The 27745-nt window shown below is 50.2% G+C and overlaps 1 protein-coding gene across 1 annotated transcript in view; it reads left to right on the top strand.

Moving 5' to 3' along the window:
- Positions 1–27745, top strand: part of Prkar1b (protein kinase cAMP-dependent type I regulatory subunit beta) — a 110603-nt gene that overhangs the window by 70924 nt on the left and 11934 nt on the right. Inside the window, exons 7-9 of the mRNA XM_051205552.1 lie at positions 7737–7895; positions 15920–15980; positions 19671–19792. Of these exons, the coding sequence (XP_051061509.1) occupies positions 7737–7895; positions 15920–15980; positions 19671–19792 (342 nt within the window). The remainder of the gene's footprint in view (positions 1–7736; positions 7896–15919; positions 15981–19670; positions 19793–27745) is intronic.

The raw sequence follows: 27745 nt of genomic DNA, 5'->3' as shown, positions 1-27745 counted from the left end.
GAGCAGCCCTCCTGCCCTCTTCCTTTAGCACCTTCACTGTGTGCTAGACAGGCCTCACCGCCAGCCTGTTCTCTAGCAGCTCTTTCAACCCCAAGGAAGCCCTCTACACCCACTCTGTGCCCGTAGTGCAGCAGCCACCTCTCTCCCCAGATCAGCTTGGTGTATCTGAGGGTATGTGGCCATCTTGTGTCCCTGGCTCCCTGGAGACTCCTGAGCTACATGCTGTAGAAGACCCACTGGCTAAGGAGCAGGGAATCACTGTCCTTGGGAGGCCATAGTGTGCTCAGTGTTTTAGCCTATGTCATCCCATACTTTCAGAAGACAGACTCTACCCCAGTGTCTCCAGAATCCTGCAAAACGGGCAAGTCATATTAACTGACGATGCTGACCCCCTTGGACAAGCAGTGTGAGGTGGATGGGACTGACAGGATCCCATACTCCCCTACTCCACCCTCTCAAGGCAGGACTGAGGGTCCCCAAAGCCACAGCTTATCTGAATAGCCACCTTCCAGGCTCCAATGAGACAAGGGGTCAGGGAAGGAGCCTGACTTGAGGTTTCTGGGCCTCTGGTTGGCCTCACTGCCTTATAATGATGGTCAGAGCTCTAGCTGGCCTCCTGCCAGCCCCGGGATATGTGGAGGCGATTGTGTGAAGGAAAAAGTGAGCTCACCTTCACAAAACTGTAGTTCTTCAAATATATTGTCTCAGCAGAGCTGCCCTACCTCCCTCCCCAGCCCAGAGGGTCAGGTTCAAAGGCGGCTTAGAGGCCCTTGCTGGACCCTGGCTGGCCAAACCAGGATGTCTGGGCATCGTGGGTGGATGCTGCTTCCTGGCTTAAAGCCTCGAGTTTAGGATGTAGAGGCTGCGGGTGGTGCAAAGACTGGACCTGTGAGTGGGTGCATCCGGCCTTGCCTCCCCACAGCGCTGTGCAAAAGTCCCCAACACCTCCATCATTCTCTCAGACTTTCCAGTGGGAACAGGGGTGGGCGGCAGGCGGCACCCACAGGGCTGGGCGCAGAGGAAACCGGACTGTGATGTGGGAGATGCAGGGTAAACACACAGGAGCCATCAAGGAAAGCCACGTTTAAAGGAATCAAAGGGTGCCCAGTAAGGGATTGGGAGGGAGAAGCCGGCATGTCAGTCCCAGCTGAGTTATGGGGCATATATTACTATAATCACCATGATTACTCTCAACAAGCTTCAACGGCCTCAGTGCTGTATTCTGTAACCCCTCCCGCAGGCCAGGCAGGTCTGTGAGGATGCCACCAGGTCAGCAACAATTCTGCCTTTACCTGGGTGGGGACATGAGAGGGAAGTAACTAACTTCACCCCTCCAGGCAGGATCCACACCCCTCCCTTCAAACAAGCCAGTGTGCTAGGGTTTGTGGAGCATCCCTCTAGAATGGACACTGTCCTCTTCCTACTAGCTGTGCCCTAGAGGACTAGGGAACTAAAGGCCTAAAGTTCAGCCTTGGTTAAAATCATGGCTTCCTACAGAGACTTTATAAATGCCAGGCAGTGTGTGTACATTTGCCAAGAACCATAATCCATTTTTCTAGTAGAAAAATATTTTCCAATTTATTTTATGCGTGAAACACAGCATTTCTGCTGAAAAGGACACTCAGCTGTAGGCATGCATGATTTGGAATGGGGCCCAGAGGCTTTCCTGGTTATCTTTAGACTCTGTTTGTGAGTCTCCCCATCCTTTCTGAGGTTCATGCTGTCCCTGTGACCTTTAGGTAGGTAGGATTCCTCCTATTTCAGGAGAAGAGGTTCTTCTCACCTCAAAGATGCCTCCCCCCCTGGCAGCACAGTGTGGATCAAGGAGTTGAACATCCCTGGGTATCACTGTCTGATCCAGCAGTTGGGCTGGGGGCTATTCAGTTTGCCAGAGTTTCTGAGTGAGCACGTATGTTTAAATTGTTGAAGTGCTTGGAGCATGAGGTTAACTATATCAGTGCAGCTGTCACCATCATCCATCCGCAGACCTCTTTCCTCTGTGAGTGTGGGGGAAGGGATGGAGAACACAGTCTGTGCAGGTCAGCGCTAAACCTCAGGTGTTTTTACCATTCATTGCCCATCTTGTTTTTTTGAGAGAGGGTCTCTAATTGGCCAGGGGCATGTAATTGGGTTAGTCTTTGATGGCCCACAAAACCTCAGGTGTCCACCTACCTCCACCTCCCCAGCACTGTAATTACAGGCACATACCATCACACCTGACTGTTGAAAACATGGCTTCTGGCAATTGAACTCAGGTCCTCACATTTCCACCAACCCACCTCCCCATCCTCCTCCTGTCTAAACCACCTGATTCTCTTCTGGCCCCTTTAATCAGTCACTCTTAGCCCCACCCCAGCCCCTAACTTTCCCTTTCCTATTTCCTACTTCTACAAATCTGACTCCTGGGGTTGGAGAGATGGCTCAGTGGTTAAAGTACACTGGGTGCTCTCTCAGAGGACCTGGATTCAATTCCTAGCATCCACATGGCAGCTCATAACTATCTGTAACTTCAGTTCCAGGGAATCATACCACTTCTGCCTGCACAGACTTACATGCATGCAAAACAGCCACACACATGAAATAAATCTAAAAATAACCTCTCTTGAGGGCCTCCTCGTGACTTCATACAGCATCTATCCTGTGGCTGCTTGTTGCTGAGCAAAACATTCTCAAGGTCCATCATCCATCTTGCATTATGGCATGTGTCAGAGTGTTCTCTTTAAGGTTGAATAGTATTCCACTTGGGGCACATGCCACATTTTTTTTTAATGTGCGTCCTGATGGGCTCTCATAAGCTATGCTGCAGTGGGCATGGATGTGTGAGTGTCTCCGGAGACCTGCTTTTCAAAGTTCTCTTGTGTTTCAGTTACTCATTTGTTGAATGCAGAGTTCGCTGTGCCGTTTTCCTGAAGGTCTTGGGACCTCCCAAGCTTATTTTACCCACACCACACATCATCCTGAGGTCCTTGGTGGCCCTGCTTGACGTTGCAGGGTGTTGAATGTAGCCTGACAGTGAGTGTGCCTGGAGAGTTGAGAGTGTTCAGTCCTGAGGTACGCCAAATGCTGTGCTGTTCTAGTGGGGATGGGTGACAGCCTGGGTGCTGGTTAGTTCCCTGGACTGTTGGGCTCATGCAGATCTCATGTGACTCCACTTTGGGGTTCACATTGGGTTGCAGAAGTCAGCAGCTAACTCCTGATTTGGGGTCTTGGCCTGACCTGTGCATGTGGACACAAGAACAAGAGAGAGTCACACTCAGAATGGATTGGCTACAAGGGGGAGAGGAACTTCACTGGCTCGATGACTACCCAGGAGTGGTCTGGGGGCATAGACCAGGAATGACAATGCTGTACTCCAGCTCTTATGATCATCTTCATCCGCCGGGCATTGGTGACACACACCTTTAATCCTAGCACTCGGGAGGTAGAGGCAGGCAGATCTCTGTGAGTTCAAGGCCAGCTGGTCTACAGAACTAGTTCCAGGACAGCTTCCAAAGCAATACAGAGAAACCCTGTCTCAACGACAACAACAACAACAAAAATCATCCTGATTTCCCCACTGCTATCTTGCTCTCTTGATTTGAAATGCTTGGGATGGGAGGCAGAGCTGGCCCTGCCCCCATCTGGGCACCTCTGGGCTCCTGGCTACTGTGGTCCATCTGAACCAGGAGGGTAATGTTCACTGGTCCTAGAGTCCTGGTGCTCCAGAAATCCAGGGATCTTTGGGGTCTTTGCCAAGACTTTACTGCATAGGTGGCCTTCTGCCATCCAGCCACCTCTGGCTACCTCTGGGCACACACTACAGTCTGAACAAGTTTGGCATGAGTCCCCTGAAAATGTGCAGGCCACCCCAGGGATCTGAATTCAGAGGGTTTTTTTTTTGTTTGTTTGTTTGTTTGGTGTTTTTTTTTTTTTTTTTTTTTGGTATGGCTTTCCTTTTTCTTTCTTTTTTTCCCTAGTGTGTATGTCCATGCACGTGTGTGTGATGTGCACATGTCCATTCACACGCATACAGAAACTAGGGGTCAACCTCAGGTATCATTCCTCAAGTAGCACCCACTTTGTTTTGTAAATTTAGTTTTATTTATTTTATCGTGTGTGTATGTGTGTGTGTGTGCACACGCGCGTGCGTGCGTGCAAGCACACACATGCATACACATGTATATGTGTGACGTGGCGGGTGCTTTTGACACCATATATCTGGAAGTCAAAGGACAACTTTATGGAGTTGGTCTTCTTCTTTCACCTTTACATGGGCTCCAGGGATCGAACTCAGGTCATCAGGCTTGCATGGCAAGTACTTATCTGTTGAGTCATCCTGTCAGTCCACCTTGTTTTGTTAATACAGAATCTGTCACTAGGCTGGAACTCACTGACTTATGTAGGATAGCCAGCCAATGTGCACCAGAGATTTGCCTGTGTCTGCCCACCCCCTATCCTCCACCACCCCCTAGCTCTGGGGTTACAGTCACAGGTCACCGTGCCCAGAGGCATGGGTTCTGGGGCTTGGAATTCATATATTCTTGCTTGCAAGACAAACACTTTATCAACTGAACCATCTCCTCAGCCTTGTTTGTTTTCCTTTTTAGGCAGGGGCTGTATAACCTAAGCTAGCATTGTGTTCCCAATCCCCCAGACTCAGTTTCTCAAGTGCTAAGATCACCACACGTGGGCCACCACACTAGGCTTGTGTCTCTGTGGCGTTTGCCTGTGGCCTGTGTCTCTAGTCTTTGGAAGATCCACTGCAGATGGGGACCTGTCATCTATTGCAGAATCCCAGGAGGTGAAAAGGTGCCTGGGTCAGAGGGCCACTCACTAAGCAGAGGCTGAACAGGGACAGACAGGAAGGAGAAAGGCAAGTAGGATGGAGTGGCAGAGGCTGAGCTCAGCTGGGGGACCATTGGCTCCTAGTGTGGCATAATGTAGCCCAGTGGGGCCTCCCACCATTTTTCTCTTAAAGGAAGAAAAAACAAAAAATGGAACCAAGCAAGAGTAGCCCCTTTGCGTACCAGCTGGGTGGAGGAGCTGTGACAGAGGCCAGTGTGCACAGAAGGATGGCCCTTTGTCCTCCGGGTGGCCCTGGAGGACACAATGGTTTCCTCTGACACTCTGAGGGATTCCCTAGGGCTTGAGGCTCTGGAGTGAGGGAGGGTAGTCACTGCAGAGGGTCCTTGCTCCCTTGGTCATGTCCTAGAGTAGTCACACTCACTCTCCCTTTGGGGAGTGAAGTATGGGAGTTGCTCAGCTGGGATGTTGTGTTCCCAGAGGCTCAGTACTCTGAGGAAGGTGGCTTTGTGTCCTTTTTCCTACTTGGGGTAGTCACTGGGGTCTTCCTTGATCCCCATGCTATAAGAAGAGAGACTAGTCTACTGGAAACTCACCAGCCGGGATTTGCGTGTTCTACACACCTCTCTTCCAACCCCAAGAGCATCTGTACTTATGACTCAGCCCAAGATGACACATGGAGACAGAGGGGTCAGAGCAGCCTCTAGGGATATGCTTTCAGTAGCACATGCTTCTGCTGAGCCAACAGGTGTGCCTGTGACACAACAGATGTTGCCCCAGACCTTTGTCAGAGACAAATAAGGAAGTCACATTCAAATGAAGAATGTTTCTGATGCCTGGGTGGTAGTGCTGACCTGTAATCCCTGGTCTCTGGAGGCTGCAACCAGAGAATTTTGCTAAGTCAGGGGACAGCATGGACTAGGGGTAAGTCTGTCTCAAAAAAGGGGAGAGGCTTGGGATATGACTCATTAGTATGTATTTGTCTAGAATATTTCAGAGACAAGCTGGGTGCATGGCTCTGAGGTAAAGCACCTGTGTAGAATCCCCCAGTGAGGGGCTGGGGTGTGGCTCAGTGGTAGAGCATCTACCTAGAACTCCCTAGTGAGAGGCTGGAGTGCAAGATCTTGTGTTCAAACCCTAGTACCACAAAAAACAAAACACAAACACAAAACAAAACAAAACAAACAAACAAAAAAAAACCAATGATTCTGGCAGCATCATGTGGTTACGACAGCCCAAGCCCATCTAATCTGGACAAGCGCTCCAAGGCTAACGGAGTTAAGTGACAGACTGAGGTGACACTGAGGAGGTCCTGGGAGGGATGTGCATCCTCACTGAGCTACATGTTCAGATTACTGGGGTTTCCCACCTGCAAGTTAACTCTCCATGCATAGGTTCCTGCAGAAGCATAGGCCAGGGGGCAGTGCCAGCTCTGAGATGGGAGGGGAGGCTGGGCCCTACCTTTCCTTGGCTGTGGAAGTGAAGTCAAGTCCTGGGGGTGTGCTCTGATGCCTGTAAACTCATGCCTGAAGTGTCCAATTGCTACCCTCGCCTCTTTCCCCTCCACATTCCCTGTAGCACTAGATGGACGGTGTTTCCAGATTCTTTGTGGATCTTTTTGGCTCTAGTTTTGTTTTGTTTTTATTTATTTTATTTATTTATTTATTTATTTATTTATTTATTTTTTGGACACAGGACTTCACTCTATTGCCCAGGCTGGTCTGGAGCCTGTCATGCTTCTGCCTCAGCCTGGAGTGACAGGTGTATGACAGACCCCCTCTTTGAGGGTGTTAAGGGCAAGCTGTATCCACCTCTTTGTCTCCCCTACACCACAGCTCTGGGGCTTGGGGAACCCACCGGGACAGGTGGGAGGAGCACACATCCCATCCCGTCTGGTAGAGTCCTGTCTCTTCCCCACCCCCATCTTTGTGGCTAGCCAGCCCCACTCTACGCCTTGCTCACTTCATCCATGGAGTTACAACCATCACCTGCGAGGCATTCTCTTTCAGACAGAAATCTCTGTGCCTCAGTTATTACCGGATAATGAGACATTGATTTCAATAAGAATTGCTTCCATGATTCATCACAATCCATTCTTCGGGTACGCACCCGGTTTAGCAGTGGGAACGGTTCTGTACGCTCATTGAGAGGCTGAGGGATAAAGCGTGCATTGTGTCAATTTATAGTAACCGAGCTGCATAATCGCCCTGGGAATGAACAATCTGCCCATTCTGTATCCCTGTTGGGTGTGGGCTGCGCAAGGTCCATGCATAGTGCGTACACTGTGCAGGGTGCGTTGCCCATGCGGCTTGAAAGGGAATCTTGTCCCTGCTTCTTCTCGGTGCAGCTTGGTAGTGGTGCCTGGCCAGGGGGCTCAACTAGGCCACTGGCCAAAAGACTTGGGTGCTTGCCTTGGTGGCAAAGGTCCAGAGGAGAATGGGACAGTCAGTGTGTGCCCACAGGGGTGGGACAAGGGGGTCAGAGGGATACTCAGGCAGAGGGATCACTGAATTGCCAGAGAGAACAGGCAGTTTGTAAACGGGAAAGGCAAGAGGCAGGGTATTTGTCTGGGTCTATGTGTAATGGTGGAACAACTCATTGGAGTGCAGCCGGGAAAACTGGGATCAAAGAGACTGAGAGGTGATCCCTGGATGGGCAGGCTTCCCAGGAAGCATCTGGGACACATTGTGTTCTGCCCTCTGGTCCTGGCCTGTTCTTTAGTGTTGTGTGCTGCCCAGTTGTGACTGAGTAGGATGGGGTGAATTGGGATGAGAGCTCCTTGGAGCATAGTTAGCCATGGTTACCTCCAGAACAGGGGAGTGTGAGAAGTGGTCCAAAAGCCTTGCAAGGCACCTGTCTTTCCCACCGGGGTGGGCTATGGATTCCCCATAGATGAAGGAGCCATTATGACCCATACGTCACACTTTATGACCCACCTTTTCTTTTCTCTGAAGGTATATGTGAATGGGGAATGGGTTACCAACATCAGTGAGGGGGGAAGCTTCGGAGAGCTGGCCCTCATCTATGGCACCCCCAGAGCAGCCACCGTGAAGGCCAAAACAGACCTCAAGCTCTGGGGCATCGACCGTGACAGCTACAGGCGCATCCTCATGGTGAGTAGAACCCTGACCAGGAGGTTTTGTGAGGGGAGGAGGATGGCTGCCAGAAACCCAGGTGTGTTGCATGAGTTTTCTGTTGGTCAACAGTGCTTTATTCATTAACCAATAAGAAAAACATATTTACGGAATGACATCTCCTATCACAGGTGCCAGGTCAAGATGGGTCTTCATGGTAGACACAGCCCTTGACATGAGGGGAAAGGATCAGAAAGGGTTTTGGAAGATCTTTAAGACAGTTAGATGGCTGGGAATGTCTCTATTGTATGCCCCCTTTCTCTCTTTCCAGATACTTTAGAATGTGGTGGTAGTGGCTGGGTCTCCAGCCCTACCATCTATGGCCATGAGGTCACTTGGAGACTAAAACTCAGGGTCCATCCAAGGTGACATTAGGGCAAAGGCTAAAAGGCACCATGGGGTGCCTGCTGCTTGAAGCACAGGGGTCTGTATGGGGAATACCATGAGAAGAGAATGAGGGTTTCAACCTAAGGAGTCAGGCTCCATCTCGAGGCCCCACAGCCTCCTCTGGAGCCCACCCTCCTGACCTCTGACACAGAGCTCCTGGAGTCACAGGGGGACCTGGGACCGACTGAGTCTCAAGATTGGGTATCCCAGTGAGAACTGAAAGTGGCCATGGGGTCAGACATTCTAGAATGTTCCCCAGAATAGCTCAGGATGGAGCCCATTTCTTCAGTTACTGAGGTGCAGAGGACACATCCTGTTGTGGTCTTGATGGGATGCCAGTTCTTCTGTAGGACCAGTACTGTCTTGGAAGGCAGCTGTCCCCAGGGCTTAGCATGCTCGGCACGTCAGGGCTCCTGTACTGCTGTGGGCACAAAGACACAGAACAGACGGTGCAGCACTGTAGTCCTTTGTCTCCAACATGTTCTCCATCTGCAGGGACCTGCCTGTCCCAGTGAGAGGGTGCCATGGGGCTCCTCCCTCCCTGCAAGAGGACACAGTGCCCATCCCCTCTGTGCACACCTGGCTTGGAGTTGCACTAGCAGCTGTCTGTCTACTGTCTCATCTATGCTGTGTCACTGCTGGCTGTGGGACTTTTGTGGTCAGGACTTTATATTCAGGAATGCTTTCAAATCGCAGAGGGAACTGGTGCTGTCTTTGGGTTAATTTCGGATCCCCAGACACTAAGAATAGCGCGTTTGGGCTCCAGAGCTCTTGCGGGGAATTTGGATCCTGTTCGCACCCATCCCCCATCTGGGCAGACTTGCATACATCCAAATCACCCCACTGAGGGCTCCTGCCTTAGCTGGGACTCACAGTGGGAGACACAGGAAATGAAGAGTCACCAGTGTCCCGAGGGAGTTGGTTACATCCCTCAAGGTCAGCTCAGACTCCACATTCAAGTTGGAATTGGGTGACTTCTAATTTAGAAGTTTCCTAAGTGTCTCTCCTTGCTGCTGTTTGCCTAAGGGACACACAGTGCCCAGCGCTGGGCAGAGTTGGGGGTGCATTGTCACCTATAGGCACACAGGTGAGGGCTCAGCAGAGACTAGCAGTCCATGAGTTTCTTTCCTTTTAGTTAACCCTTGGGCCCTCTGTTTGTACCCCCCCCCTTCGGGGTACTTTGTGCTGCAGCTAGTAAGTTAGGAATTCCCAGTAGAGGGACTGGATGTGCACCAAGCCCTGGGTCCATACCCAGCACTGATTAAAACCAGGCCCAGTGGTGCACACCTGTAAGCCCAGTACTCAGGGGGTGAACTCCTAAGTCCAATGTCATCCTCAGCTACATAGCAACTTTGAGGCCAGTCTGTATTACCTTCAGCCCTTTCTCCACAGCGGTGGGAAAAGTTGCATATATAAAATCAAATTGTGCAGGAAGAGTCATACTGGGGTCTTCTAAGGCCTCTATATGATGTGTTCTGAGTCCCCGGGAACTCGTGTCCTAAGTAGATATGGGTCCCCATTCCTAATGCTGCCGACTCTGAAAGACCTTACTGACCCCCTAAGCCATCTCCATAAGAACCAGGCACCTCATAGTATAGGTGGTGTGACACCCACAATCTCAATGCACCTCCATTTTCTGTAGTGTTTCTGAGGTGAGCTTAGAGCCACCCCGTGACTCACAGCCCGGGAGTAGATGACCCCTTCCACCCTTGCCCATAGTCAGAACCTCAAGGCAGCAAGAAACTATGCATACAAAATTGCCTAAGAACCTTCTTCTGAGCTTTGCTCATGGTGCAGTGCAGGGGCGGGGTAGGGGTGGGGGTGGAGGTGGAGGTATGTGCTTGGAGGCTTCAGGTGATAAACTTCAGTCAGAGCTAGCAACTTGTCCTGGGTAGCATAGGTAGCCTGGCTAAGACAGGCTGTGCTGGGAGCCAGAGTCATATCCCTGCCTCCAGTTGTTCTGAACCGTGGGATAGGCAGAGTTCACCATGGATTGGGCGTGGTTCTCAGCACTGCTCAAGCACCAGTTATGTGTTTGTGTGTGTGTTTGGCAGGAGTGGGGGGTGGGGGAGGGGTGGGGGGTGAGGCAGGATCTTTGGTCTCTGACCTCCTTGTCCTACCTGGAGCAGCCTGAGCAAGGCAGGCCCCCTGCATGTTCAGCAACCACCATCTTTCTCTCCTGTCCACACTGTGGTCCTCTAACCCAGCCTCATGCCAATTCATTTGAGAGTCAGGTGTACTCTGCAGGCGGGGCGCAAGGAAAGACCCTGGGTTTGCTTCGGTTTCCTTTCCTATTAATGTGACAAAATGCTCCAACAAAAGCAACTTAGGGGAGAGATGGTTTATTTTGGCTCACAGTTCCAAGGTCCCATCCATCATGGCAGGGAGGTCACAGCAGCAGGAGCCAGAGGCAACTGGTCACATCCCAGCCACAGCTCTCTAAGCACCAGAATCCAGTACTTGGTTTTCTCTCCTTTGCCTTCAGTTCAGGACTAATAAATGGCGCGGCCCACATTCCAGGTGGACATTCTCAGCTCCATTAATACAATCAAGATAATTCCCCACAGGCGTGCCCACAGATTAACCTACACCAAGATCATCCTTTACTGAGACTCCCTTCCTGGTGATTCTAGATTCTGTCAAGTTGACAATCAATACTAACCATTCCAAGGCGTGCTGTGCATGTCATGGGGACAGGCAGGTCGAGGTCCTGTGCCAATCAGGCTGCTCGGGGAGAAGGGCTGATCTAAGCCTCTGCAGGCAGGTTCCTAGGCTGAGCCCATTGGAGCCATCTTGGGTTTGCTGTCTTGCATTGCCGTAAAGCCTGCTAACCTGGGGATCCCCCGTGTCACCAAGCAGCTTAGCAGATGGCTGCTCAGTGTAGGAACAAAGCAAGCTGGCTTCACCTGCCGCCTGACCACTTCCCTAGGCTCCACAACATTTTCAGCATCATCCTACCCACTGTACCAACATTAGCATCTGAGGTTCCTGGGTCACAACCTGCCTACGTTCCCCTGGGAGAGCTTAATTGCTAGGTGGTCAGTGGGGACTACACATTTTCAAAAGAGATGCCTTTTTTTTTAGGGCTGCATGGGATTAAAATGGCTTGGGTCAGGTCACTGAGCAGGTCACTGCCACCACAGCCATCCTGACCATCAGCAGACACAACAGTTCTGCGTCACAAGAGCCTGGACACTGGCTTTCCAATTGTGCCATCTTGTTGTCATGGAAACAGACTTGTTCCAGCCTCCACTGGCAGAGCCACCGTCTAACCATTGAGGTCTACATAGCTGAGGACAATTTAATAAAGTTCTCCCTGCCTTGCTGTACATTGAGTTCCCAGCCCTGCTGGGAATTGAATTAGTTATTTGTCTCATTGCTCTGGCAAAATACTTGACCAAAGCAACTTAAGGGAGGGGAAGTTTACTGTGGCTCATACCTTTAAGTACAGTCCTTCATGGTGGCAGGAGCATAAGGCAGCTGGTCACATGGCGTCCACAATCAGGAAGCAGGGAGAGAGATGGCTCTCAGCTTGCTTTCTCCTTTGTACTCAGTCCAGGACCCCAGCCCATGGAATAGTGGTGGGTTCTTCCATGTTTAGGATGAGTCCTCCCATATCTAAGGGTGGGTCCTTCTTCTAATAATGCAACCTGGAAGTTTCCTCACAGAAATGCCTGCAAGTTTGTCTACTAAGTGATTCTAGATTTTGTCAAATTGACCCTCAGGATTAGCCATCACAGGACTTTTCCTAGGAAGTGGAGAGCCTGGGGCCTTGTGACTCTGGGTTTCTAGGATTGGGACTTGGCAGGCTTAGCAGTGCTGGTCTGAACCAGGTCTGATGGGGAAGTTGGGACCCAAAGTTGGGGGCAGAGTTGGGACACTATCTTTGTATTCTGTGTTGGTCTCCTTGGAGACCCTTTGGGGCAGGTTTTAATTTTCCCCTTGAACAGATGATGAAATGGAGCTCAAGAGGGCATTGAGAATGGAGGTCTGAGCCAAGGCTTTCTGACAGCTCAAGCAAGCCATCCTCCATCCTCCCCCAGACTTGTCACTGGTTAAGGGGCACTGGATATGCTGGTGGACTGCCTCACCAAGCTCTGCGGGGTTCCTACACTGCTGCTCCTGGAAACCTCTGAATGTTGGAAATGGCACCTACCACCTCAGTGTGTTCCCCAGAGCCCCATGGCTCTGTTTTTGCTTGACCCCGGGCTTCATCCAACCCCTTCTCTGTGTCCCCCATGTTCCTCTCCTCCATCACCCCCAAGTTTCATACAAGCTGGTTTCTCCTTTGACACCTGAATATTTGGTCTTCAAGTGGGAACTTCCTAGTCTGTCCATTCTACCTTCTAGGGTCCTCAAGTCAGAGTGGCAGGGTCTGGCTGGTAAGAGCTCTGCTGGCTGCTAATGCCTCTGCGTTTCAATCATAGGTATCACCCTTCCACTATTGGTACATGACTATTCAGTGATAGATTTTTCTCTTGGCTCATCAGGCTTCAACAGGACTGTGGGTATCCATGTCTCTAAGAGGTGCCCAGCCATGGAAATCACACTGAGTGTCCCAAAGGGCACTGGGCTGCAGAGAGAGCAGTGAGCTGTCTCTGTCTTCGGCTGATAGGCATCTAGGGAGGAGATATTCATGGCAGCTAGGGCCCCATGCATGTCTGTCCACATGGCATTGAGCCCTCTCCACCTGCACGGAAGCCTGCCTGAAAACTACCTGTGTGGTTGAACACAGCTGTTGCTGGCTACTCAGCTTGTACCGGAGCATGGGAGGGTGATGATACTATGACAATGACATCAAACAGACCAGACCACTTTAGTTCTGCTTTGTGCCAGCCTGATGCCTGGACACAGGGTGTGTGATTCCCCCAGTCCAGGGTAAGGATGGAAGTTGTCCATACAGTATAGCACATAGCAATGGCTTCGTGGACACAGCCTCTGTCTCCATAGGAGCAAAGATGCCGAGTCGGGAGAATGCAGTATGGCTAACTGTGAGTTTGTCTATAATCCTGGCACTTGAGAGGCTAAGACAGAATTACAGGTTCTAGGTTAGCCTGGTCTACTTAGTGAGTTCTAGGCTAGTGTGGGTTACAGAATGAAACTATACTTCAACAAAGGAAAGAAAGGAAGCTAGGTGTGGTGGAGCACACCTTTCACCCCAGCATTCAGGAAGCAGAGGCGGGTAGATCTCTATTAGCAGGCAGCTTGATTACGTAGAGAGCTCTAGGGCAGCAGTTTCAGGCCCTCATTCATTGGGCAGGAACCAAGCCATTACCTTTTTTGGGCCTCTGTTTCTAGTCCAGTAGATATACAACAATAGTCTCTCAGAACTGTGGGAGTACATTAACAGTTAAGTCAGGGGCAAGGTCTTGACTATGCTTCTTGCCACCTTCTGAGAAGAGAGGATTACTGGAGTGGCTTGGGGTGCAGGAAGCTACCTGCAAAGGGACTCGTCCCATTTCTGATGATTAGGGTTTTGTCTCAGGCAGATGGCCCTGTGTGTCAGAGCAGGAAACCTTCCAAGCTGAGGTGTTGACAGCTTTGTCTGAGCAGTGGTTTGACATCACAAAGGGAGAAGGGGGGCCCAGGTTAGAGACTGCGGCCATGTCATGGACCCGAAGGAGAACCTGAGACCTTGCAGAGGATACAGTTGTCCCAAGAGCATGGGCAGTGATGGAAAGACAGTGTGTTGACCCTCTCCAAGAGGCCTCCTCTAGGTTACTCAGTAAGACTCACACCATCATCTTTGCTATCAATCAGCACCATCGCCACTGTCATCATCACCAGCATCATTATCACCATCCACATCACCATCACCATCATCATCACTATCACCACCACCATCATCACCACCCTAGTGACCATCAATAGCATCATTATCACCTCCACATCATCATCACCACCATCACTATCATTATTCTCAAAACCATCGCCACCACCACCATCATCACTATTATCAGTACCATCATCATCACCACCATCATCACTGTCAACAACACTACCACCACTGTTACCATAAGTAGCAACAACTTAAGAAATATTGAATCTCTGTTTTTATATCAAAGGATTTTAAAATCTTATTTCCCCAGGATGAATGACGTGGAAAGTACACCCAGATTTACCCTTGTTCCCCTGCATTGAAGTACCCATCCCCTCAGAAACTCAGAGTGGCCATGTGAGGTCCTATTGTGTGGGGCTCAAGTGGTACTCACAGTAGGCTTCATATTGTTTCTGAAAAGTGGGAAGCTCATAGCAGATCCCTTAGTCTATGTTCTGGATGCTGAGAGCTCAGGAGTTGAGCCGGGAGTGTTGAGTGTCTTGAGGCAAGCAAAGGTTGACCTCGTGCATAGCTAGGGAGAACCCCATGATCTGGCCCTGTGGAAGCTGTGGTGTGCCCGGGAGCCTCGAGGGCCCTTCCTCCTCACTTCACTGCCACTGACATTTTTGTCATAGCTTTCCAGGGACTGGCATTGACTGCCACGTGCCTTCAGTCCAGTTCGTCTCCTAAGAGTCCTTTTTTCCCCTCAGCAGGGCTACATTGACTCTGGCTCATGACTCTGAGTTCAGGTCCATGGTCTGCCCCCACACTCTGTATGGAGAAGGTTCCTGTTACAACCCTTATTTCCTGTGTGATGGAGCCAAGTTGACAGAGACACGAATATCCTTTATACCCAACTGAACCTGCTGCTAGAGACCAGAGCCACAGAACAGTGCTTGTCCCTGTTAGTCGGTGACGTCAAGAGGGGCAGAATGTCTGGCTTTGTCTTATTCTTAACACCTGAAGCTTCTGCTCTGAGCATGCAATGCGCTGGTCTCTCCCTTTCTGCCCACCACCCCCACCCCAGCTCTGCATGGGGCTGCTGCAAATTGTGCTGTTGTGTTCATAGGATCATGTCAGGCCCCAGGAGGGAAATCTATATTATAAATGCCACCAAATGTAAACAATGAGATTGCAAGTCTCTCAGGTGAGGCTGAGCCATGTCCTTCTAAAGACATGTTTCAGGGAGAGCCTCGGGCATTCACAGCTCTCTGGATCAGTCCTGTCTCTCGTGTCTGATCCATCTCTCCTTCCTAGACATATTCTGGAGTGCATCTTAGTGAGCAGACAGTGGGAGGGGCTGCAGTACCAGAGGTTGGCATTGACCTCAGGAATGAGAGAGCCCCAGCCCTGCAACGGCAAGCAGGGCATGAGCATCTGAGGTAGCTTGGCGGTCACTCAGTGGCTGGATGTCCTGACAACCTGTCCAGAAACCTCAAGGCTTTGTAACAGTGCATCTCTGTGGTGCATACTTGTAATTCAAGTCAGGGTGCTGAGGCAGGAGGACTACAGGTTAGAGTCTAGCCTGGGAAGAGCAGGGCAGGAGGAGCTGTGTCCCCCTTTGGAAACGTCAAACCTCATGGTCCCATTCACTGGGGTGGCTTGCACAGGGTTGGACCATGGGGCCTGCTGGTGGTGCTGGAAGCTGCTTCAGAAGACACGGGGGTGAAGAGCAAGAAATGGGAGACATGGCCTCATATAGACTAGCTTCTGGGGTTTCCTTTGAAGAGATTAGTCACTGAGAGAAATCTGCAAGCATTGAAAGACCACCTTTTTTGTTCTGCTTTTCCTTTCACAGGGGAGCACGCTGAGGAAGCGCAAGATGTATGAGGAATTCCTCAGCAAAGTCTCCATCCTAGGTCAGTAGCTCTGCTGCTCGTGGCCTCTTCTGCAGCATCCCACAAGCGCCTGCCACCAGCCCACATCTGCTTCTTCCTGGGTGGCTGACAGCCCATCTCTGCTTAGCATCATGCATGTTTGGGACATGCATGCTCACATGCAAACACAGACTCATGTGCATGGCTCTCACAGGGGTGGCAGAACATATTCATATACACACATAACACACACTCGCCTACACTCATACACTCGCACACATGTACATACAGATACATATGCACAGATATGGCAGGCATGCATATGTGTGCACATTCATATATATGCACACACATTTGTGGCACATGTTCATAGTACACACATTCATGCACACACGTGTGTGCGTGTGCGCGCACACACATACACTTCATGTTCATATATCCACCCACACTTTCATGGTGCACCTTTGTACAGGTGCATATACAAACCCTGCTTCCTGTGAGCATGAATGTCATCCTGCCAGTCTCCCTGTCCTTCCCAAACTGCTTATCTCTCCTGCTCTCTTTGGTGCCACCGTCCCAGCTCTGCGATTCTAAGCTGAAAGCTAGCTCTTTGTTCTTGTAGCTGGAGGGTTACACTAAGTGTCTTCCCCCTCCCTCTTGGCTCACCTTGAGCATGGCTCCTCAGTGACATCATTGCCCTTCCAAGGCCACCTTTATATTCCACCCCTACAGTCTGTGGAGACTTGTGGGTTGTACATGCATCCTGCGCTCATGTGCACAGTCGAGTAGCTCAGAGATCTTAGGAGAAAATGGTGGTAATCTGCTTCTAAATACGAGGGAGGGCTGTGCTTGGCACCTGTCCCTCTCAGTGCCTCTTAGACACAGGGGCTCTTCATACACTTTGTCCCATTGCTGCCTGAAGGTGCCTCTACTTCCTGCCCTTAATGAGCTACTGCAGTCCTCATTTATTTATTGTAGTGAGCCACGCACAACACAGAACTGGCATTTCCAGTGTTGTCAGAAGCTTGGCTCAGAGAAACAAGCCCAGCCGCAGGGTATGCAGGCCATCACCATCTACCTAGAACCCATTCATTGCCCCAGCAGAAGTTTATCCCCACAGGCAGCCGCTCGCCATCCCCCAACCCCCCAGCCAGGTCACTGCCAAGTCTCTCCCTGCCTCTGCCTGTATGTGTGTGGTTTAAATGTTCTGAAATGTGTTGTGTTTCATTTAAGCTCGGAAGCCAAATACTGGCTGCCTCCCTTACAGTTACTTCAGTTTTCACCCAAGATTTGTGGTGTTAGCAGATACCGTTATGGCAAGTCTTGTTTTCCAACCTTAGAATACTGTACATTTTAAATGCTATTGGGGGGGGGAACCCTATCCTTGAAAACATGTGGGGGAAAGAGGGAGAGGTGCTGCTGAAGCCCAAGCCTTGTACATAATAGGCAAGCACTTTAATGCTGAACCTCAGCTCCTCCCTGGGGGATTCTAGGCAGGTGCTCTACCACTGAGCCACACCCCAGCCCCTCACTGGGGGATTCTAGGCAGGTGCTCTATCACTGAATCACACCACTCACCTACAGGTGAGCATCTTAACTGCAGCCTCTATTGCACATGGAGTTCCACATCTACATTCCAATTCTGCATCTGTTTCTTCTTGACACAGACTATAATTTTGCTCAAAAGTGATCTTATTCCACAATGGATGATATGCATTGCTTCATTGCTGTGAAGAGACACCATGACCATAATGAATCTTATAAAAAGAAAGCAGTTAGTTGGGGCTGGCTTACAGTTTTAGAGGTTCAGTCCATTATCCTCATGGTAGGTAGCATGGCTGCATGCATGCAGACATAGTGGCAGAGAGTTCTACATCTGGATCTGAAAGCAGCAGGAAGAGAGAGACACTGGGCCTGGCTTGGGCTTTTGAAACCCCAAAGCCCACCCCCAGTGAAACACTTCCTCTATCAAGGCCACACCCTCAATCTCTTTCAAGTACTGCCACTTACTAACGACCGAGCATTTAAATCTTCGAACCTGGCTGGGCAGTGGTGGTGCCACCTTTAATCCCAGCACTCAGGAGGCAGAGGCAGGTGAATCTCTGAGAGTTCAAGGCCAGCCTGATCCACAGAGCCAGTTTCAGGACAGACTCCAAAACTACACAGAGAAACTCTGTCTTGAAAAACAAAACAAAACAAAATCTCTGAACCTATGGGAGCCATTCCAATTCAAACTACCACACAGCCCAAGGTAGCCTCAACTCAGAACTGGCACTGAAGTTCTCTGACCCTCTACCTTCATCTCCCATGAGCTAATATACCTGGTCAGATTTTAAAGAAAGCTAGCAGCATAAGTCTGTAAACATAGTACTCAGGCAGCTGAGGCAGGGGCATTATAAGAGTACTATAGTCAGTCTAGGCTACATTTCGAGATGTATCTATAAATGAGAGAGGAGGAGAGAGTGAGAAGGAGACAGAGAGAGTAGACTGGCTGCCTACAGTACACAGCAGGGTTCCCTGTGGCCTGGGCTTCATGGGAAACATGGCCCTTTTGTAGTGTGGGGGCATGGACTGGGGATTTAGGGGAAAGATATTTCCCTGCTAACCTAGATCTAAAATGAATGCCTTTTTAAATTTTTTATTTTTAGCAGCTGGCCTACATATGTAGAGTCTAAGTGTAGGCCAGAAAAGGTTTCTTTCACTGTGAGGGGGAAGGGAGGGGGATATAGTTATAAAGGTGACCATGATTTTCTCACAGAAAACTCTCACATTATTATGTTTTCCCTCCTCTCTGGGGGCCGGGGATGGATGGGCAGTGTCAGGGATGGGAAGGTGTGAGCAAGGCACCAGCAGTTTCAGAGTTTCTGAGCATTTAAAGACTAACTCAGTGTCAGAATTAAGTAGTTTTGCCCAACATAGTGGTTGGTGTGTCCTTTTTGAGTATGACGACAGTGCTAGCCATGATGGCTCAAGTGTGTAAACCCAGCATCCAGGGAGCTGAGGCAGGAGGATTGCTCTGAGGCTAGCCGGGGTTACCCAGGGTGTCTTCATTTCATTTCTGTTGTTGTGATGAAAATCACCGTGACAAGAAGCAACTTGGGGGAGAAGGGGTTATAGGGTAGAACTTCTCATGGAGAAGTCCTGATGGCAGGAATTGGATACAGCTGGTCTAGCACAGCCACAACAAAGGCAGAGGGGGAATGAGGGCACGCATGCTTAGTGTTCAGCTGGCCCCTGCTACTCATACACAGACCAAGACCCCCAACTAGGGGAATTAAGACAATCCTCTACAGACATGGCCATGGTCCAGCCTGATCTAGACCATCCCACACTGAGACTTTCTTCCCAGATCATTCTCATTATTTAAATTGACAACTGAAACTAACCATAACACAGTGAGTTCAAGCCCATCCTGGAATAATAGTGAGACCATGTCAAAACAAACACAAATCTGAGGAGGTCGCTCAGCGGTTACAGTGCTTGAGGTTACAGAGCATGAGGACTGGAGTTTGGAACCCAGCACCCACATAAATGCATGTGGGTGTGGGATCCTGCCTGTTATTCAAGTCTCTGGAGGTGGTGATGGGATCCCAACGCAAGCTGATGAGCAAGAGGCTAGTATCAGTGAGCTCTGGGTTTGATTGGAAGACCTCGCCTTAATATATGTGGAAGAGCAATGGAGGATCCCGTGGTAGTGGGGTATGGCCTGTGACCCCTTGCATCTTTCTGCAGAATCCCTGGAGAAGTGGGAACGCCTGACTGTAGCGGATGCTCTGGAGCCTGTACAGTTTGAAGATGGAGAGAAAATTGTTGTTCAGGGGGAGCCTGGGGATGACTTCTACATCATCACAGAGGTGAGTCCTATGCAGGTCGTTGGTGCCAAGGGGCTCCGGGCAGTGCCCAAGTGGAAGCCAGTGACTCTACCCCTCTCACCTAGCACCTGACCTCACCATCCCAACCTCCACCTCCTCCCCTAACTGTCCACATGGGAGAGATGGGGCGATAGCCTTACACCCCTGCCACCAGTTGTCTGCTGTTGAGATAAAAAAGAGTAGATCTTTAAAAATGACTATAGGTCAGCAGAGACAGGGAGAAGCAAGATGGGCACGCTAGACTGAGAAAAGGTACCAAGCCACGTGGCAAAGCATAGCTAAGAAATATGGGTTGATTTAAATGTAAGAGAGTTAGCTAGCAACAAGCCTGAGCTATTGGCTGAGCATTTACAATTAAAAAAAAAAAAAGATTGATTGTGTGGTGGCATTTCATAACACACACACACACACACCTGTGAAATGGGGAGATGGAGTAAGATGGGTGGATGGCATCTACCTCAGAGTCCTGGTTTTGATGCATGCAATATTGTACATGTTGGGGAAAAATATGTTTTACATACGTTGGATCTCTCTGTGCAGTAGTCGGCCTTCCATTGCTGTGACAAAATACCAAGAAAGCATTGTAGGAAGAGAAGAGGTTACTTCTGCTTGTCTCAGGAATTTCAATCCTTGGTCTCTCGGTTCTGTTGAGTCTGGACTGGTGAACCTGTGCCAGTGACTGGAGTTTGTGGTGGGGCAGAGCTGCTCGCTTCATGGGGGAGAAACAATAGTGGGCTGGGGCCCCAATGCCATCTTCAGGAGCATTTCTCCAGTGACCTCCCAATAAACCTCAACTCCTAACGTTCCCTGGGATGCACACACCACACACACATATGCATATGCACACATGCATAAGCACATTCACACACATGTATACACACACATGCACACACTACTCGGGTACATACATGCACACATATACACACACAAGCACACATGCTCACCCACACATACAAATACATAAATATAGTAAACAAAATGTAAAGAGGAGAGAAGACTAGAAGCATGAGTAGAGCAAATGACTATTCTGGTCAAGACTAGAATGAGGCAGCTTCCCCCATCACATCCCCAAGACTCAGGCCTGTGTACAGACTGAAGCCAGAGCTTTTGCATTGCTACCTCTGGGCGTGCGTGCATGTGTGTATGTGTGGTGGGACTGACTTTTCACAGACCCCAGGCTCAAGAGGCTACCCCTGATCATCTTAGAAAGAAAGATGCAATTGGGTTAGGGACATCTATCTGGACATCTATCTGACCAATGTCCAGCAGAACCCGGTTGGTTTGCAGGCTCTCAGAGCCAGAGTGATGGCTGACATCTGAGTGGGAGCCGTGCAGAACTTCCAGCGTACCTGTCATGAGGGCATCTGCCCCTAGCCTTACCTCCAGTGTTGTCTCCTGTCTCCCCAGCCCCAGTTCTGAAAGTCCTCTGTGCTGAACTTTTCTGTGTTTGGTCATGACTGTGACCCTGGTGTGATGCTGTTGGGTGTCTAATAGAGCCCGTCTTCTGGTTGAGAAGGGCAGGTGTGCTGTGTGTAGTGATACACACCTGTGATCCCACTATTTGGGAGACTGAGGCAGAACGATTGGGGGTTCTAGGCCAACCTGTCTCAGTGAGGAAACAAACGGGGGAGAGGAAGAACAGTGGCCGGAGGGAAATCAGGCAGTCCCAATGGCCCTCTTGTACCTATGTCCCCAGTTCTGGGCTTACAAGGACATGCCGCTTCCCCCAACTTTCTATGTAATTCTGGGGATCAAACTCGGGTCCTCCTGCTTTTATGGTAAACACGTCGCTGACTGAGCTGTTTCCCCCACCCTCTCTTTGGCTTTTTGAGAGAGTCTCGCTCTATAAACCAGTTTGGCATGCCCTGCTCTGCTCTGTGTATTTCGTGTGTCCCTCCCCTCTCTTCATGTCTGCCTGGTGAAGGTGTGGGATTTGACCTCAGGGTGCCCCTGATCTTCCAGAAGGATCTGCTGTTTGAGCAGTGTGTGGACTGCCCTCTTACCTGACTGGGGGATGTGTGTGTGGGAGGGGAATCTTAGGCAGTGGGGTTGGGCTGGGGCCAGCTTCTTTATAAGGCCCCCAATGTCCTCAATGCAGAAAGGTTTCCAAGAAGGTTACTGCTTCCCAGGGTGGCCTCAACATCAATCAGCTTCCCCTTCATTGACTGGAGACGACTGAGAGGTTGGGCCTTGTTCACATGAACAGCGTATTGTCTAGGCCTCTGAGATGTAACCCAACCCTGGGGGAAGGTATAGTTTTCACAACCTTATAAAATGTGTTTGAAGTGGTTTCCTTGGCAACGTGGCTTCCCTACTACCCTGCGCCCCCTTATTCCTCTGTGATCAGCTGGATTTGGCAAATCAACCCACAGATCCCAGGTCTCTTAGACTCTTAGAACCAGAATGTGCCTCGGGGACCCTGCAGCTTATTCACATGGCTTGGAGGAAGCTTCGGCCACATCTAAGCCAGATGTGCATCCAGGGTCAAACCCTGTGGGATGTGGGCAGGCGTGCCCAGATGCTGTGTCTGAGCTCCTCTCCTTGAGGCATGAAGTCTCCTGTTTCTCTCACTCTTGGGGCTGCCCCCTTCCCTGCCCCCTCTGTCTCACAGCCTCATTCCATCGTTATCACATTTTCTTCGTGTGGATTTCCTGGAGTTGTTTTGTAAACTGTGTCCTTGTCGGCTCAAGAGGACCTTAGCCCTGGGAAACCTGAATGCGAAGACCATATCTCTGTATACTTGTCCTCTGTACCCAGTTAGTGTGTGTGTGTGTGTGTGTGTGTGGGTTGTCTCTACCTGTCCCTGAGCCTTAGAGCTCTGAGAGCTACAGGATGTCACACTGACAGATTAGGGCGTTGGATGGCCAGTTTTGGGGCTCCGTAGAGGTCTCTGCAGGGTGGAGCCCTCTGAGGCCATGTAACTTCTTTCTCATTGCTGTATTCACACCAGCTGGCCCTGAGCTGGATGGGGAAGCTTGCCAGCCTCTCAGACACCTGATCCTCAGAGCTTCTAGAAAATACTCAGCAGACAGGGCAGGAGCTGGGTGTGCCTTCTGCAGGCACGCCCAATGGTGGGAGCCAGGCGCCTAGAACACAAAGGGGGAAGGCGCCCGCCGGTAGGGTGGTACAGGGCTTCACTGCCTTCTGAGCTTACCCCCTGCTGTGCCACCCTCCCGCCTTGTTCCTCTGTGTGAGGCCGAGGGTGGGTTACCCTGGGCCAGGAGCCCTTGAGGTGGGTCTGGGCCTGTGCTTGGCAGGATACTGACTCTGGCTCACCTCCCAGTGGGGGTACCGTGGGCCTGGGCTAGGTCTGCCAGGACCTAGAGGCATGAGTGACCTCATCAGGAGCCAAGGTCTCCCATAGCTCTCCAGGAAAACCCAGGGCAGGAGCTGGGAGGGAGAAGTGAGTTCCCAGCAGCTCAGATTCCAGACCCGCATTCCTCAATTTAAGTTGCCAATCCTCCCCCCACCCCCCATTCTTGGGCCCTGAGTGTCCAGGGAAGCAGCTGGACCAGGAAGAATGGCTTCCCATAAAATCCCAAGACTGAAATTGGGCAGCATGGGAGGTGTTTCCCTGGGAACACTGGACTGGATTTATCTTCTTGCTTAGCAAATTAATTTTATGAATGTCCACAGTGTTGAAGCAACTGTAAAACAACACATCTCTCAGCTGCTCCCAGGCATGGGAACACAGCCCTAGCATCAGAGTGCTTGCCTCTATGCTGGGGCATCGAGGGCACCTTTGCAGACCTGCAGGAAGAAGGCCAGACACATACTGTACCCAGGCGCCCCTGAGGGACATGTTTGCTCTGCTCAGGGTCATTGAGTCTGGACCTGTGCCAGCCCTACTACATGACAGGCACTGTGTCTCCACAGAGTGTATTTACACCTCAAACTCACTGTCCTTACTCATTGTCGCCGCTGTTCTCATGGCTCCTTGAATTGTTTTTTGTTTTGTTTTGTTTTGTCTTTTTTCCCGAGACAGGGTTTCTCTGTGACTTTAGAAGCTATCCTGGAACTAGCTCTTGTAGACTAGGCTGGCCTTGAACTCACAGAAATCTGCCTGCCTCTGCCTCCTGATTGCTGGGACTAAAGGTGTGCATCACCACTGCCTGGTTTCCTTGAACTGTTTTTAATGTCATTTGTTGGTTCCTATGCTCCTCTTTGGGACTAGTGACTAGTGTCTGGAGAAGGTGTGGGGTCTGCCAGAGCTATGTGGAACCATGCTTCAGCTCTCTTGGCTGTAGATGTAGGCAAGCACCAGGCAACCCTGCCTCTAAGGGAGGCAGACATTGTAAAAGGACGCAAGAGAAGGACATTAGGAAAGAAAACTGTATGCCTGTAGCTCAGGACATTTCAGAGATACGGACAATAACTGGATATAGGGAGTGAGGGTCTCAGGTCCGTGGTCTGGGGTGGAACTGGCTGGGGAGAGGGACTATAGGGGATTCTGGGGCTCGGGCAGTTGTTGGAGCCCTGCTAGTCAAGGCCTCTCAACCTGTTTTATTCTGGGCTTAAAGTGGGTTAGAGTGGTACTTGCCAAGAAATCACATGGGATTGTTGATGTAGAATAAATTGAACAAGGGATCAGGGCAGAAGCAAGGCAGGCAGAAAGGGTAGCCACCACAAGATGAGGAAGAGGAGGGCAGGTGGGATTGGGGTATTGAAGTTCAAGTAGAAGTTTTTGAGGTAGGAAATGTGTCTTATAGATGGCACAAGCCTAAGAACAGGTACCAGTTGTGTTGGACCCCCTGATACTGAACCACATGGTAGAGAGGCTGCACAGAGGGCCCTTGGCAAAGACTCTCAATGATTGCTCACTCTGATGGCTGATGTACATGTTGCTGAGTGTGTCTGACATTGGAGCACATGAAGCTGGAAGTGTGTGTTATTGTAACACTGCATTGTTGGGTACATGTACCATGCACATTATATGCCACATGTGACAACAGTGCATGTTGTCTGGATTACCCAAACTCCTCACACCAGTCAACAGGGGCATCCAGTGCCTTAGGATTCCAGGCCAAGGTCACAGCTCCCAATGGGGCCTCTTGACCCCATCTGAAACCTAAAGGCCTATGTGTGTCCCTGTGTTGGGAACCGTGTTGGGCATGGCTGTCAGCTAGTTACTCTGCCCTAACCTGGCCAGGGGGAACACCCAGCTTGTTGGCTGGAGCCACTGTGATGAGCTGTCAGGATTTCCAGGAAAGTCTGGCTTCACCATGCTTGGACCACTTGGTAATCATGAGTGCCCATTGTTCAGACAGGGCCAGGGAAGCCCCTAAGAGCATAGCCCACTAAGAGGATCACAGAAGACCATGGATACTGAACCATGTCTTTCTCATGGAAAGTTAGCATGGTCACTTTGAGTCAACAGGGCTTGGTGTCCCCTTTAGCTCAGTGTGGAAGAAATCCTCCTTGGGTTTGTTTGCCATGGCTCCATCCTGGGTCCATCACAGCTACATTCTCTAAGTGACTGGGTTGTCGGGTGCTACAACTCACAGGGGAGGGAGCAGGGGGATCTTTTCTTTGGCTGAGATGGCCATACCATGCTGGCTCACAGTGGACAAACTGACCCTCCAAATGCACACTATTATTTGGTGCTAGAGAATTCTTGTGAGAGTAAGAGCCTCTGTGGCAGGCTGTTCTCTAAGAGTGAGACCCTGTCTCAAAGTAAAAGCTAAAATGAGGGCTGGGAATGTGCTCCTGTGGTAAAGTGCTTGCCTGGCCGCACAAAGAAAGCTCTGGGTTCTATCCTTATCACCACATAAACTGGGTGTGAAGGCACATGCCTGTAATCCCAGCACTTTAGAGGTTCAGGTAGGAGAATTAAAAGTTTAAGGCCATTCTTGTCTATATATACAATTTGAGGACAGCCTGGGCTATATGAGACCTTATCTCAAAGAAGAAAGAAGAAAGAAGGAAGAAGAAGGAGAAGAAGAAGGAGAAGAAGGAGAAGGAGAAGAAGGAGAAGGAGAAGAAGGAGAAGAAGAAGGTGAAGGTAGAACATTCTTCCCAAACAAGTATCAAAGGCATATTGTTCCCATTCCTGAAGAGGAGGAGGAGGAGAATGAAGGAAGAAAGGAAGGAAGGAAGAAGAAGAGGAAGAGGAAGGTAGTACATTCCTTCCCAAACCAGTATCAAAGGCATATTGTTCCCATTCCTTCAACTTCTCCAGAGATCAGTGGCCCCCATATCCCAGGCCTCCATTGCAGACATTGGAATCCAATTCCCCATCATCCTTCCCCTGCCAGTCCCATGTGTCCCCAGTGAGACAGATGTGGAATGTATCTGCTGGCTTCCATGGTTAGGGATTACCCAGCTGAGACTCCTGGCTCCACAGAGGCGCCTTAAACACTGTGCAGAAGCAATTCCTATGAGGACAGATGTTTTGCTGGGAAACCCAAACAGATGCACAAGCCAGTCTGGATAAGCCAGCTGTCCGTGGTGCCTTGAACCACAGCATCCCATGTCTGCCCACACAGCCAGCCCTTCAGCCCCTCTGCTGCCTTCCTTATAGGCCTTGAACCACCAGGAAGCAGGACTGGGCTAGGCTTTTATCTTGGGAAACCACTCATGGGAGCAGTGCAGGAGTGAACAGTGGGCCTGCCAAGGAGACCCCCATGCACTGGCCATGGCCCCTCCACAGCCCTAATGCTGTCTGGACCTCAGCTCAAGAGCTTCTAATGAAAAATGTCTGTTGAGAGCAGGGTGTGATTTCCTCACCCCCAGGAAATGGGCTGGGTCCAGTCAGGGCTGAGACAACAGGAGTTCAGGGCTTGCCCAGCATGATGGGGTTGGGCCCTGCCAGGTAAGGGATGTGGAGGAGGCCAGGGTAGGATCCTGAGACCATGGCTGGGGTGAATGGAGGCTGGTCACATATAGCTGGGATTTCAGTGATAAAATATAAATAACAAGAAGTTTACATTTTAAACCTTGATCTACAAGGACAGTTTGGTGGCATTGACTCCCACAGAGTGTGGTAGTTGCATGTCTGTCAGAATGTCCCAGCTATTTGGGAGGGCTCAAGAGGATTTCTTGAGCCCAGGAGTTTAAGACAAGTCTGAGTTGGGCAGTAATGTTGCAGTCTTTTAATCCCAATACTCAGGAGGCAGAGGTAGATGGATCTCTATGAGTTTGAAGCCAGCCTGGTCTATAGAGTTAGTTCCAGGACAGCCAGGGCTACATAGAGTCCCTGTCTCAATTAAAAAAAAAAAAGTGACAAGCTTGAGTAATATAGCAAGACCCCATTTCAAACAAGCAAACAGACATGTCCAGCACTCACACAGACAATACACATGTGCACACATACAATATGCCCACTCACCATGCAGACTCACACACATAAAGTATGTATTTCTCACAGCACATAATCACTTGCACACCCTTGACTATATTCTCCTGTACACAACACACTCATAATGCAGATCCATCCACTCAGCACACAACCACGTGCACACAGCACACGCAGTCATGGATGTACCCTCATTCACAAACAGCACACAATCATCTGCACACTTAACACAAAGACATACACAATCATATGCGCACAGTGCCTTTACTCATGCACAGAACAGCATGCACTCTCTCATGCACACACAGTACATACCATACAGCATTCATACTTATGGGTATATACCACAAATACCCACACAGCATCACAAACCGCTCACACACTTGTGCACATAGCACGAACACCCATATTTGCACAACATACATACACACACACCTAAGCAGCACCCACATTCTTGCCGACACATCACATATACTCATGTTTATACACATGGCACACTGGGTTGCTGACTGGAGCAGCTGGTGGCACTCTGGGGTTGGAAGACCGAAAATCTGGGCATGGTGGTGGCTATGGATCTCTGAGACAACAGCCAGATCTTCATTTTAATTTCCCCCCATCTGGTAGGCGGCTTGGCAGATGGA

This window comes from Phodopus roborovskii, unplaced genomic scaffold, assembly GCF_943737965.1.
Source record: "Phodopus roborovskii unplaced genomic scaffold, PHOROB, whole genome shotgun sequence".
In the NCBI taxonomy this organism is placed as follows: domain Eukaryota; kingdom Metazoa; phylum Chordata; class Mammalia; order Rodentia; family Cricetidae; genus Phodopus; species Phodopus roborovskii.
Note: the sequence above shows the minus strand (reverse complement) of the source record. Positions and strands in the feature narration are given on the sequence as shown.